General features: G+C 43.5%; 2 protein-coding genes across 2 annotated transcripts in view; one reads left to right on the plus strand and one right to left on the minus strand.

Annotated features, from left to right (window-relative positions):
- Nucleotides 1-455: 455 nt before the first annotated feature.
- LOC138211846 (uncharacterized protein in mobD 3'region-like) lies at nucleotides 456-1,127 on the plus strand. The gene has a single exon (XM_069171992.1). The coding sequence runs from the start codon at nucleotides 456-458 to the stop codon at nucleotides 1,125-1,127; it is 672 nt and encodes a 223-aa protein (XP_069028093.1).
- A 5,229-nt stretch (nucleotides 1,128-6,356) lies between these two features.
- sim1a (SIM bHLH transcription factor 1a) overlaps nucleotides 6,357-14,095 on the minus strand; it is a 24,320-nt gene continuing 16,581 nt past the window's right edge. The window contains 4 exon segments of the mRNA XM_069172002.1: nucleotides 6,357-8,282; nucleotides 8,284-8,780; nucleotides 8,979-9,390; nucleotides 11,439-11,601. Of these exon segments, the coding sequence (XP_069028103.1) occupies nucleotides 8,076-8,282; nucleotides 8,284-8,780; nucleotides 8,979-9,390; nucleotides 11,439-11,601 (1,279 nt within the window). The 3' untranslated portion in view covers nucleotides 6,357-8,075.

Genomic DNA, 14,095 nt, shown 5'->3' on the forward strand with positions numbered 1-14,095 from the left:
ACCTCAGTAACATCAACATCAGTAACATCAACCTCAGTAACATCAACATCAGTAACATCAACCTCAGTAACATCAACATCAGTAACATCAACCTCAGTAACATCAACATCAGTAACATCAACATCAGTAACATCAACCTCAGTAACATCAACCTCAGTAACATCAGTAACATCAACCTCAGTAACATCAACATCAGTAACATGAACCTCAGTAACATCAACCTCAGTAACATCAACCTCAGTAACATCAGTAACATCAACATCAGTAACATCAACCTCAGTAACATCAGTAACATCAACCTCAGTAACATCAACCTCAGTAACATCAGTAACATCAACATCAGTAACATCAACCTCAGTAACACCAGTAACATCAACATCAGTAACATCAACCTCAGTAACATCAGTAACATCAACATCAGTAACATCAACATCAGTAACATGAACCTCAGTAACATGAACCTCAGTAACATCAGTAACATCAGTAACATCAGTAACATCAACCTCAGTAACATCAACATCAGTAACAACAACCTCAGTAACATTAACCTCAATAACATCAGTAACATCAACCTGAGTAACATCAGTAACATCAGTGACATCAACATCAAAAACATCAACCTCAGTAACATCAACCTCAATAACATCAACCTCAATAACATCAACCTCAGTAACATCAACTTCAATAACATCAACCTCAGTAACTTCAACCTCAATAACATCAGTAACATCAACCTCAGTAACATCAACCTCAATAACATCAGTAACATCAACCTCAGTAACATCAGCCTCAGTAACATCAACCTCAGTAACATCAACCTCAGTAACATCAACCTCAATAACATCAGTAACACCAACCTCAATAACATCAACCTCAATAACATCAACCTCAGTAACATCAGTAACATCAACCTCAGTAACATCAGTAACATCAACCTCAATAACATCAACCTCAGTAGCATCAACCTCAGCAACATCAACATCAGTAACATCAACATCGGTAACATCAATAACATCAACCTCAGTAGCATCAACCTCAGTAACATCAACATCAGTAACATCAACATCAGTAACATCAATAACATCAACCTCAGTAACGTCAGCCCAAGCCTCATTTTCTTTTTTTAACCGCAGTCACTTAGAAACACTTTTAAAAAGAGTCCCTTTTCTTCCTCCTCCTATTATTTCAATTTCTGCTGTTGTGAAATTTTTCTTTAAAATTTTTGGTGCTGTCTCAACTTTTCATTCCTTCACTGCTTTCTTCATGAAGCTCCAGACAAACTGTGTCCTTATATGGAGAAATGGGGGCGTGGCAGTATGTTAATTGTAGGGGGAGGACGCACAAAGTGGTGAGAACTAAATTTAGTAAGAGCATTTATATGCACATATTATTGAAGGAGACCCGTTAAATGTTTGTAAACAGCAACACTACATTCATCTGTGTACTTGTATTTGTAGCTGATCAAACCATGGGTAGTATTCGTGTCTTTTACAGGATGAAGGATGCTACCCATCATCCAAGCCTTTCAGAAATATAACCCTGAAGCTGAAGGTCAAGAAGCTCAGCAGCTGGAGGATCAGATTCAGATAAAAGGAAGAAAGAAAGCTCACTGAGGACTCGGCAGAAAGGGCTTCTGAAGTCAAACAGGAGGCTGACATCCAGTTCAGGAAGTACAGGGAGGTTATTACAGAGAAAAATGAGGAGGTGAAAGTTTTCTTAACCAGATGGAGGACAAACTGATCTCAGTGACAGGAAAGAAAGAGAAGTGAAAGATGAGAGGTGCCGCTGAGGAGCTGAAAGATGTTTGAGAGCAGGTGGAGTTGCAGATACGAGTCCTCAGTGATGACTCGGACCTCCACCAGGAGGAGGATCAGTAGCACTCTGAAAAGAAAAGGTGGAGATCCCTTCATGCTTTTTCTCCAAAGTTGTTAAGATTGAACCTTCTGAAGGTCGAGATGTGTTCTGATAGTCGTTTTTTGTTCTTGTTAAAGGAGAGTTTTTTCTTCATGCTGTCGGAGGAAAAATATAGTATAACTTTTTTATGACATTTTTATGACATACTATAGTATGATATATTTATGACTTTTTAGACAACACACTATACAATGTATATATATATATAGTGTATATATACATAGGGAAAAAAAGAAAAAAAATGAATTTAATCCATTTTGGAATAAGGCTGTAACAACAAAATGTGGAAAAAGTGAAGCGCTGTGAATACTTTCCGGATGCACTGTATAACATATACACATATATGTTTATGCTTTTCTTGTTTTGTCTTTGTGTTTGCACACAGTAGGACTGTGAGAAACAGTTTTTCGATCCATCTGTATGTCTGTATGCCATATGGTGGATTGACATTAAAGAAGTTAATATATATAAACATACACATAATCACAGCGGGGTCACAGCGAGGGAAAATGTCATTTGGACCCCCCAATGTCGATATCGTTGTTACGCCTTTGCTTTATTGTGTTACAGATTTAAATTTAAATGAATAAACTGGTTGTTTTTCTCATAAATTGTCACTCAGTAACCTCGCACTGCAGTGAAAACAACAAGAACAACGAAAAGTGTCAGAATAGTGTTTTATTTAAGTAAGAGTACGAAGTGTAAAAGTTTAGAATTGAACGACACTGACAGAAAGGATTTATTTCATGATCTGCACCACATTACACCGGCCTCACCTCAGAGCCCTTCCCAGCTATCCTTGCTGTTGACATTGCTTCTTGGTGCCTTGCTGGTTTCTTAGCAACGCCTAATGGGCAGATCTACATCAGGCTCATTGGCAGTGAGTGAAAAGCTGCTGGAGGGGACAGAAGCTGCTGAAAGAGGAGCTAAAGTGAGGAATAACTTGCTGGATGAAAGGCCTCTAATGTGGAGGTAATAGGTGAGGCAGAGGCCTGGGAGAGTCAGCGGCCGAGCAGAATGAGATGACTAAAGCAAACAGTAAATGTCTATCAGGCTGGAGAGAAGACTCGCCCTCATCTCTGACCTCCACACACCGACAAATCTACAGGCTTAATTGGAGATTTCGTCGTATCGATTTCCATCAGCGTCCTTTATTTGTCAGTGCAGCCACTCGTAACCTGTGCAAATCTTAGTGTGCTTACAGCCAGAAAACACGTATCGAAAAGTCATCAAACTGAATCAGACCCAGAGAGCCATCACGGAAATTCATACTGCTCTCCAAAGAGAGGACGATTTTACTGGTGAAATCTTGTGTTCAATGTGTGAAACCACCAGTGAAATGATGTGACATGTTGTGTTTGGTGAATATTACCACAAATGAAACTCTGTTTTTGATACTGCTATCCCTCCAGTTCTCATGTTCGTGTGATAAATGTGAAATGGTGTTCAACATATGGTATCCCTTACAAAGAAAGCACATGAGCCAACATGTAGATTAACCACGTGAAAATAAAGTCTTGCATAACATATTAAATTGGCACTTTATTGCAATTTAATTTTCTAATCTCAGGAATGTCTTAACACTGGACGCTCTCAAATAAAAACAATATGCGATGATTTACGATGATCATGTAAACTCATATTTAATTGAAAATAGACCAAAAACAACCAATCAAATGTTGAAACTGAGAAATTCTATTGTTTTGTTTAATGTGCTCATTTTAAATTTGATAGCAGCAACACATCTCTAAAAAGTTGTTTGCCATGTTTACCACTGTGTTGCATCACCTCTTCTTTTACCTCGACGCTGTAAACGACAAGTTTCTGGAGTTTTGAAAGTGAAATTTTGTCCCATTCTTACATACCTTCTTGTATTTCTTGTCAAGTTTTGTTCCAAACCTGAATGTATTGTTCAGCATTAATGGTTCCTTCCCAGATGTACAAGCTACCCAGGCCATGTGCACTAATGCACCATCATATCATCACGATGCTGCCTTTTCAACTGTGTACTGATAACAAGCTGGATGGTCCCTTTCGTCTTCAGCCAGGAGGACGCAGCGTCCGTGATTACAGTTGTCCACTTCACCTCAGTCCATCTTCAATGATCTCGGTCCAGAGAAGGCGGCGGTGTTTCTGGATCATGTTCTGGTTTCTTCTTTGGAGAGTTTTAACCTGCATTTGTGGACACTGCGATGAACTGTGTTCACAGGCGATGGTTTTCACAAGTGTTCCTGAGCCCATGCAGCAATTTCCACTCCAGAATAGTGTGTTTTTAATGCAGTGCTGCCTGAGGGCCCGAAGATCACCACCATCCAATATTGGTTTCCAGCCTTGTCCCTTGTGTTCAGAGATTTCTCCAGATTCTCTGAATCTTTTAATGATATTATGAACCGTAGACGATGAAATCCACTAATTCTTTGTAGTTTTACGTTGAGGAACATTATTCTTAGATTGTTGAACTATTTTCCAACACAGCCTTTCAGAGTGGTGAACCTCTCCCCATCTTCACTGCTAAGACTCTGCCTCTCTGAAATCATCTTTTTAGACCCAATCATGTTACTGATCTGTTGCCATGGTAACCTGATTAGTTGTGAGCTGTTCCACCAGGTGATTAGTTTTGTAGCATTACACAACTTTTCCAGTCTTTTATTGACCCTGTCACAACATTTTTAAACGTGTTGCAGCCATCAAATTTAAAATGAGCATATGTTTTACATAAAACAATACAATTTCTCAGTTTCAACATTTGATATGTTGTTTTTGGTCTATTTTCAGTTAAATATGGTTTTCATGATTTACAAATCATCACATTCTGTTTTTATTTACATTTTACACAGCAGCCCAACTTATTTGGAAACAGGGTTGTTTATTTCACTTGTTAAGCATTTGAAAACCAGACTGAGTTTTTTTTACGAGACAGATGTGTTTTGTAAAAATTGGTGGAATAAACACACTAAATGTAATACTAATAATTCATAATGATGAAATGAAATACCTGAAATTACATGATCCTAAAAATAAATGAATGATGTGAAACGTCTGTTATCTCATTGTATTTGTTTATGTGTATTTTATATTTGGTAAATTCATTGTGAAAAAGCACATACAATATGGACATGCAGCACATATTATTTTGGATTTACGAGTTTAAAAATGACGTAAAAATGAAACCACATGGGCCCATATGCGCATGTCAATTAGAATTTAGAAGCAATATGCTGTATGTAATTAATCACAATTTAAGAATGCTTTTTGATAAGCACATTTATGCCTGTGTGCTTTGGTAAAAAAATTGTGTAGGACATGTATTCATTTAAAAACAACACGTAACAAAACAACCACGACAAATCTCTGCAAAATGATTTTATTTTCTTTTAGAATTTACTTCAGTCAAAAACACACTCAATACACAAGCAGTTAGACTGGATCTGATCGCAGCTATATTTCAAATTCATAAAGAAACATTTACTCAATAAATACAGTTTTTTTGCCCATGTGCTTAAAAGTGGTGGGTTTTCCTTTTCTGAGCATATTTACAGAACACCATAAATAACTTGAAGAAGAGATGAAGCACATTTCAGGCTTTGACAAAACGAAAAAAAAAAAATCCAAACTCGTATAAATATAGGTTCATCTAAGAAGTGAAGAGGACATTTAGAGGTGAAGTCAAGAGAAAACTTTGAGTCCTGTTGTACAAATCTGCCCACATAACAATATTGAACAGTTACTTCACTGATCCGTGATGGTGAACGATGCCGTTAAGCTGCCTGGCGTGGCGTCCCGATGGATTGCATATGGTCACAAGTGTCTGTCTTCCTACAGCCACTCATGTTTACTGAATAAATCAGGATGGAAAACGTTCAGTATTTCATATCTATTCCTTGGATCTTACTTTAGTGTCTGTTAAACTGTAGTAGAAAATCTTTCAGCCCATTTTATTGTGTTGCCAATCAGATATTTTCCCTCCACCTCTATCCTCAGATCCGTCCAACTGTCCACTCAGTATGATTCTCATTGGATCATGTGACAGTCAGGAGTGTACCTGCCTTTTTCTGTACTTTCTGTTTACTTTCCAATAAACCAAATCAGGAGAGAAAAGAACCATGTAGAGAACAGCCTTGCATATTAGTCTAAAGTTCAAATGATGCTCTTCCTCTCAGTTACATCTGCATCACTGCAAAGTGCAGCGCACCCGACACTACCGAGCCTCCTCACCTGAAGGAAACCTCCTCACCCGAAGGAAACCTCCTCACCTGAAGGAAACCTCCTCACCTGAAGGAAACCTCCTCACCTAAAGGAGACCTCCTCACCCGAAGGAGACCTCCTCACCCGAAGGAGACCTCCTCACCCGAAGGAAACCTCCTCACCTGAAGGAAACCTCCTCACCTAAAGGAGACCTCCTCACCCGAAGGAGACCTCCTCACCCGACGGAGACCTCCTCACCTGATGGAGACCTCCTCACGTCACCTCCACCTCTTATAGTGCAAAAGGACACACAGCTCAGTAAAACTAAACGGATCAGACGGTGGAGACGAGAAGAGGAGACAAAAACAGGAACCATGTTTTTTTCTTCCTGATCGATTCTGACCAAAAACCCTGTTGCTTATTTTTATGAAGTGAGACCGACACATTTACCCTTTAAAAAAAATCCAACCTATTAACACCATGTGGTAAGAAAAAGGATGCACAGTAATCTTGAGCTTTGCTTTGCTTTAAATGTCCTGCGTCTGGCAGCTGTAACAGTCAAAGAGATGCTGGTTGAACGTACCGCTGCTTCATCACATCACTTTTATGAACGTTTTGAAGACTCTCCTCACAAGAACAAAAGGAAGAGCCCTGAAATCATCCGTTCACCTTCATGTGACTGAACCTCCAGTAGCTGTAAATAAAGGAGGAAGTGATGTAACGTTGCTAAGTTGAAGTCCGTCAGGGAGGAGGTCGGGGTGGATTACCGGCTCAACAAAACATAGGACTTTAACGCAGCAGTACGCTGATCGGTTCCTGTTCCGGACAATGTTTTTCATAAACCTGGTTACCGTAGCCATGATGACGTCACACCTTAACGACAACACAAACACAAACTGGGTCTTTGCATAAACATAACGAAGTTGATTTGTGCCTCAAAGTAACAACATCTTAATCAGTCGCATCATTTAACAGTGACGTGCAGCTGTTTGGAGGGAACAGAGTTCTGTTTGCATATCAAACACATTAAAATGAGAAGTTGCAGCAAAGCTTCAAACAGATCTTTGATGACGACGCAGCGTTCGCACAACCCGACAGAAACCAAAACAAACCGAAACATACGCAATAAAACGGAGGAAGACTTAAATACTTTGAGGTTCACTGGGTTCCTTTTACCTGAAATCAAGTCGGGGTCCAAATTATATTCAACCTAACTGTAAATATGTCCGACGGTCACTGATACCGCATTAAAACTGGCCACTCATTCACTTGCTGCTTAATTTTCGGGTCTGTTCGTATCCACTGTGTTCTGGAACGGGTCCAAATGTTTGTCTCAGATTATCCTGAAAAACCAAATATATTCATTAAAGTAAGTGAGCTGTCAAAAATAACGTTATTTATCAGAATTACAGGCACTGTTATAAAACTGAGCTTCTTCTTGTGTCTCCGTTGTTGTTGTCCTGCAGACTTTTGAGAAATTAAAGAGCAACGTTGGGATGAAATCTTGGCTCCACAATGAAGCAAGAAATGAGAGTTCAATCAGAATCAGATGAAAAACCAGTGAAGAGGATGCAGATGGCTTAAAATTGGAGAGGAGCTGCAGTCCCAGAGTGTGTGTGTGTGTGTGTGTGTGTGTGTGTGTGTGTGTGTGTGTGTGTGTGTGTGTGTGTGTGTGTGCGTGCGTGTGTGGGTGCGTGTGTGAGTGTGTGTGTGAGTGTGTGTGTGCACGCGTGTGTGAGTGTGTGTGTGAGTGTGTGCGTGTGCACGCGTGTGTGAGTGTGTGAGTGTGTGCGCGCGTGAGTGTGTGTGCGCACGTGTGTGCGCGCGTGTGTGAGTGTGTGTGTGCGCGCGTGTGAGTGTGTGTGCGCACGTGTGTGCGCGCGTGTGTGAGTGTGTGTGTGTGAGTGTGTGTGTGCGTGCTTGTGTGTGAGTGTGTGTGTGTGTGTGTGTGTGTGTGTGTGCGTGTGAGATGAGTGTTAGCTACCGTTGGAGATGATGACCGAGGTGCCTTTGTGTCCGGCGTTCGGCTCCGCCGGCATGCGGAGGTGGTCGTAGTGGGCGGGGCCGGCGCCGGAGGAGCTGCAGTACCCCCGCAGGCTCTCTGGGTCGTAGAGGTGCTCCAGAGTGTAGCCGGTCAGCGAGTACGCCGCGTGCTTGTCCAGGTAGGGCTGCGGGTGGGTGTGGGGGGGGGTAGAGGGCGGGAGCCGGTGTGGGGGACACCGAGCACGCGGCGGCCCGACCGAAAGGGTGGTGTAACTGAAGAGAGAGGGGGGGCAGGTCCGACTGGAGGTAGTCTTTGGGCTTGTGGAGGCGCTCAGACCCGGGACTGCTGAGTCTGGATAAAGGGGCGGGGCTAGGTGCAGGGCTGATCACCTGACTCAGACCTCGACACACCACCGTCTGTAGTGGCGCCTGAGAATACTCTGCTGTGAAGCAGGGCCCCGGGCCCTTGGGCAGCCCGTTGGCCGGTCCCAGCGGGCCGTCCTGCGGGTTTTTACGTGACTGCAGCCGGCTCTCCTCCTCCTTGATCATCTGCTGCGTGGCTCGGATCAGCGTCTCGATCTTGCTGGGTTCTTGCGGGCTGCAGCGATACCAGTCTGCTCGGTACCGGTCCCCTGAGTCACTGGTGGAGCCTCCGTCTGGAGAGCTGACCATGCTGTCCTCGTCCCAGTGGCCCCGGCCTGCAGGGGACACAGTGGAGACATGAACCAGAATTAATATGATCATCAGCAGCTTCCTACGTCCCACAACGGGACACCGAGACAACCGTCTCACAGGAAGCTACGAGGGTCAGTTCAGGAAAAACATATATAACATATGTCTCTACGGGGGACACGGTCTCTACACGGTCTCTACGGGGGACTCGTCCCCGTCCTCACCATGGTAACTGTGGATGGCGGTGATTTGCGTCATGCTGCTGTCGTATCCTTCGTGGTTCTCCAAGGAGCTCTTGCTGAGCGGCAGGATGGACCGGGCGGTGCCCCACCACGCCTCCCTGCCGGGGGGAGGGGCTCCCAGGTAGTATCTCCCCGCCTCGCAGCGCCCCCGCTCACAGCTCTGACCCTGAGCGTGCGGGTGGAGGTGGGCGTGGCCTTCGCCGGAGGAGTGATGCTGCTCCTCAGACAAGCTGTAGCAGAGCGTTCGAGGATCGGAGAACTGACGGTAGATGCAGGAGGCGTCCAGGCCGTCGGTCTGCTCCAGCAGCTGAGGGGAGGCGGAGTCAGTGAGGGGGCTGCTGCCCCATGGACTGCCCTGGTCCGACTCGGACCGCTCCGTCTGGAAACTGGGATACTGCAGCGAGACACGGGGACAGGAGGACAAGAAAAGACATAACAGAAAGATGTTGGATGAGGGAGAACTCTGGGAGACACGAGAACAGATGTGGAGCAGGAAGTGACCATATTTCGACGAGCTGGGGGAGGAGCCAGCGGTGGATCTCACTGATCTGATTGGAAACCTGACGATACGACGTCCCGCCCACCGATAGCTGTAACCTGACTGCACCACAGGCCTGTCAATCAAACAGACACGCCCCCAAAAACAGGTCTTTTTGAATCTTCTTTTCTAATGAATGAGGGATTATTTTCAGATGGACCTCCAGAAAACTAATAAGAAGGAGTGACTTTAGCTAACAACACCGAGATAACTGATGGACACATTTTATTCACTTTGGATTTGATGAGAGAAGTTGAATGGGAGTCTATGGAGCCGGAGGCTTTTTGGAGCCGACCTCTAGCGGCACTCGCTGGTATTGCAGCTGAAGACACTTCTGCATCAGTCTAATTTTTCAGACCTGGAAGCTACGAACACTTTTATATTCAGTCTGTGGTTCAACATGATCTAAACTAATGTCCTGTGGCATCTGTATATTTCAAAATAAGAAGCAGGAAGTGACTGTAAGTGCTGCAGTCTCTCTGGTACAGTACTTTCATAACGAGAGGGACCTCTCACTGAAACCTTCAAATGTTTTACAGAACAGAAATAAAACCATGATGTGGTGGAAGATAAATAAATAAAACCTGCATCACACTCAGGGAAAAATAAACATTTCTGTGAGGTGTTGAGGAACAGCTGCAGCGACTACAGGTTGGCTCCAAAGATGTGTGTGAATGTGTGTTTACTACATGTACAATAGATCCTCCATACTGTCCATGTGTATGTGCTGGTTATCTCTATGTTTACTACTGAAGCCGTAAAAACAAGCTGAAGGCACCACAAACACCGACAGACTGGAAAGTCTGGCAAAGCGCCAACTGTTGAGATCATGTGATGCAGGAATATTGTTTTTTCATACATTACAGAAGAAACAGCTCCACAACAATGAAGCAAATTGACTGAAACCACACTGAAATGTCAAGTAACAGTTAGTTACTGCTGCCTCGGTCAGTGGCCTTAAAAATGGGACAGAAACTCTTCAGAGGAATCTTCTTCCAATATTTCCAAACTGATGAATTTCCTGTCTCAGAGTGATGCTGAAAAACTACAAATATTCTTTTATAAACAGATTTTTCCAGTTTTCAGACCAACTTCCTGTCTCTACTTTGAGTTGCTGTTCTTGCAGCAGGGATTATTACAGATGTTACAGCTGCAGTGATCAGTGTTTGCAACACTAACATCCGTCCTCCATCTTTAAACCCTCACATGTTGCCAGACCGGATTCCAGATCTACAACCTCTGATGGTCTGAGTCCCTTCAGTGGACGTTGCCGTAGAGACATCAACCACTGCACATGTCGAACTGTCCTTTCACTAATTATTGTGACACTTCCACAGGTTGCATCTACTGTCCCCAATTAACATTTGACCTTTAAAACATTTTGGTGAACACAGAGGTTTGTTGCGTTGTCGCCGCCGTCCTGGATGAACGGAGGGATGGCGGCGTGGACACTTGTCCTCCTCCTCCATGGTCAGGTGAGACCACAACAATAATTCATCTTATATTCTCATGTTTTTGTGTAATAAGCGATCACATTCTTCGGGGTTTATTTTTAATTGAGGATCGACTGTGTTTTCGGTGGATTTTTCTGTTTGCCGGATCTTTAAAGGACTTAAAAGACTATTTTGGGCCGTTAAAGGAGAACTCAGGAACCAATATATTTGGATAATAGTTTATTTTGGGAACCTAAAAAGGAACTTTTGGAAAAGGTTGATTTGGTGTTAACATGATTTAAACAGTGTTTCCGTAAGTGGGCTCAAAGTTATGTTGCATATTTTGGTATTTATGAATCCTAATTATGCTTTAAATACATTCTTCTATGTTTTTCGTTCCTTGTGTGGTTTTAACGACTTCCCATCAGTTGAGAGCACCGTGTTCAGTCCCGTCGGAGAACAGCTCCTCACCTGTGTGTACGGAGAGAGCCGGGCTTTGGTTTTGGGTCGGGCCACTCGGCTCCGGGGCGTCCGGCAGCTCTCCGTCAGGCTGCTGCTGCTGCTGCTGTAGGGGAAGGAGGTCTTGGAGGTGTTCTGGTCCAGAGAGAGCTGCAGGCCTTTATACTCCGTCTCCCTGAAGAAACCAGCATAAATTCACGTTTGTATTTGCATGCTGTAGATATGTTGACTTTACAAGCAGAGATCCCCGGATGTTTATTAAGGACCACAAACAGATCATGTTTGGTTTTTCTCTCGGTGCAGAAACACATTAACATCTGTTTAGCAATTAGATCCTCATCGAGTGCTGAGAGGGGCCAGCCTGTGGAGCGGTGTGTGTGTGTGTGTGTGTGTGTGTGTGTGTGTGTGTGTGTGTGTGTGTGTGTGCTTGAGAGGGCCGAGCGGCTGTTGGGATGCTTGTTTTACCAGAAGGATTGCAGCGAGGCCTTCAACAAACACTCTACAGAGGCAGAGCCATCCAATCAAACACGCAGTGAGATTAAAGGCTGTGTCGGGATAAATCAGGACCGGCGGAGACGCCTGGACGTCTCACTGCTGGGAGATGGGAATTGATTTCCTACTAACATGTTCTCACCATGGATGATGAATCAAGTTTGAGACAACAGAGAAGCAGGACAGGGTTTACTGGAGACAAACAGTGATCCGTCCTCCATGGACACCCCCCCCCCCTGTCTCCGTCTCTCTCCACACAGACATTTATTCACACATTTCATGGGATCTGCATTAGTTAAATATCATATTCATTAAGTACTGCTCTTGTAACCTTGACACTGTAAATCATCTGCAGGCTGAGTTTAAATATGAATATTTAAATACGTCCACCTCCCGACTCAGCATGGACAATATTGTGGTGTGATAGACACAACGAAACACACAAACACACTGATTCCATTTTATACATAATTTATATGCAGAAAATCCTCAATAACGAAGCTCCTCCACCTCTGAGGAGCTTCGTTTATGGTCAGAAATATGTACTCTGTAATTTGTATTTGCAAAATTTGAATAATTGCTTTAAAAATTTGAATGCGAATTGCTCAACTTGAAATATAAATTTTAGTTTGAAACTGAATTTCAATAAACTTGAAACTGAATGTTTAATTCTGACCCGGATGTGAGACACCAACTGAATCTGAATTTCATGAACTCAATTTGAAATGTTTTTAAATTTTTAGAGGCCTGGGCAGATGACAACTTAAAGGCTTCTAAGAGAAAGGAAACAAGCAGCCCGACCATCCTGAATATAAAAGTGTTCGTAACTTCCAGGTCTGAAAAATGGTTCCGATGCAGAAGTATCTTAAGCTGCAATACCACAAAGTGCCACTAGAAGTCGGCTCCAAAAAGCCTCCGGCTCCATTCAACTTCTCTCATCAAATCCAAAGTGAATAAAATGTGTCCATCAGTTATCTCGGTGTTGTTAGCTAAAGTCACTCCTTCTTATTAGTTTTCTGGAGGTCCATCTGAAAATAATCCCTCATTCATTAGAAAAGAAGATTCAAGAAGACCTGTTTTTGGGGGCGTGTCTGTTTGATTGACAGGCTTGTGGTGCAGTCAGGTTACAGCTATCCGTGGGCGGGACGTAGTATTGTCAGGTTTCCAATGAGATCAGTCAGATCCACTGCTGGCTCCTCCTCCAGCTCGTCCAAATATGGTCACTTCCTGCTCCAAACCGCTCCGAACTGACAAGATGGTGACGGACAGAATCTGAACTGGAGGATTCATAACATTCACAAACCAACGATGACGTCACTGCTGGTTGCTGATTGGTGTTTCCTTTGTTTGGTTATAAAGGAATAACTTTATCTCCCTAAATGTGTCCAAATGTGACGTATCGATGAAAGTGTTTGTATTTCAGTGGTCACAGACAGATGCAGTGTGTGTGTGACTGACAATCACTGATTACACAGCGTGACCGGTGGGAGTCAGACGTGTTACGTGCTTCTGCTGCAGACATTCCTTCATTCAAAGGATTTCTAAATCACCGTCAGGAGTAGGTGGAGAGGTTATCAGAGCTGAACACACAGCAGGAGGTCACCGGCGGGTGAAGAGCCCTCGTCACCTGTCTTATCCACGGCTGCACACACTAAAGCTACTGAACAAACCGCCTCCTCTCCTGATAACACAGCAGCCCACCTCCTGAATGTCTCGGGCTTTTGTCCCGTGTGTTCCTGTGTTCTGCCTCATTTCAGCATCACCGCATGGTTTGGTCCTCACAGTGTTTAAAGAAGCACAAGAAGGAGAAGAAGAGGAGGGAAACCGGGCTTCATTCCCCTCACAGCAAACTGGAGCCCATAAACACTCATTAAGTTTACAAGCTATCAATTAAAAGGCCATAAACACGAAGCTGTTGTGGATTTGATGTAGGAGGCGGAAGAAATGTGTGTCAAGCTGTTCTCTGAACGGAGGCTTTTATAGTCCCGTTCATTCAGAAACATGAACACCAGGGATCATAAAATCTAACTTCCAAAGCACTTCATGACCAGACTCCACCTTACCTCAGAGATCTTATAGAACCACATCATCCTGACAGATCTTATAGAACCACATCATCCTGATAGATCTTATAGAACCACATCATCCTGACAGATCTTATAGAACCACATCATCCT

Source organism: Embiotoca jacksoni, unplaced genomic scaffold, assembly GCF_022577435.1.
Source record: "Embiotoca jacksoni isolate LCO1_2020_lvr unplaced genomic scaffold, fEmbJac1.0.p SCAF_50, whole genome shotgun sequence".
Taxonomy (NCBI): Eukaryota; Metazoa; Chordata; class Actinopteri; family Embiotocidae; genus Embiotoca; species Embiotoca jacksoni.

Excerpts from the sequence above, each read along its gene's own strand:
- LOC138211846 (XM_069171992.1), top strand. The coding sequence starts at position 456 with ATGAACCTCAGTAACATCAGTAACATCAGTAACATCAGTAACATCAAC.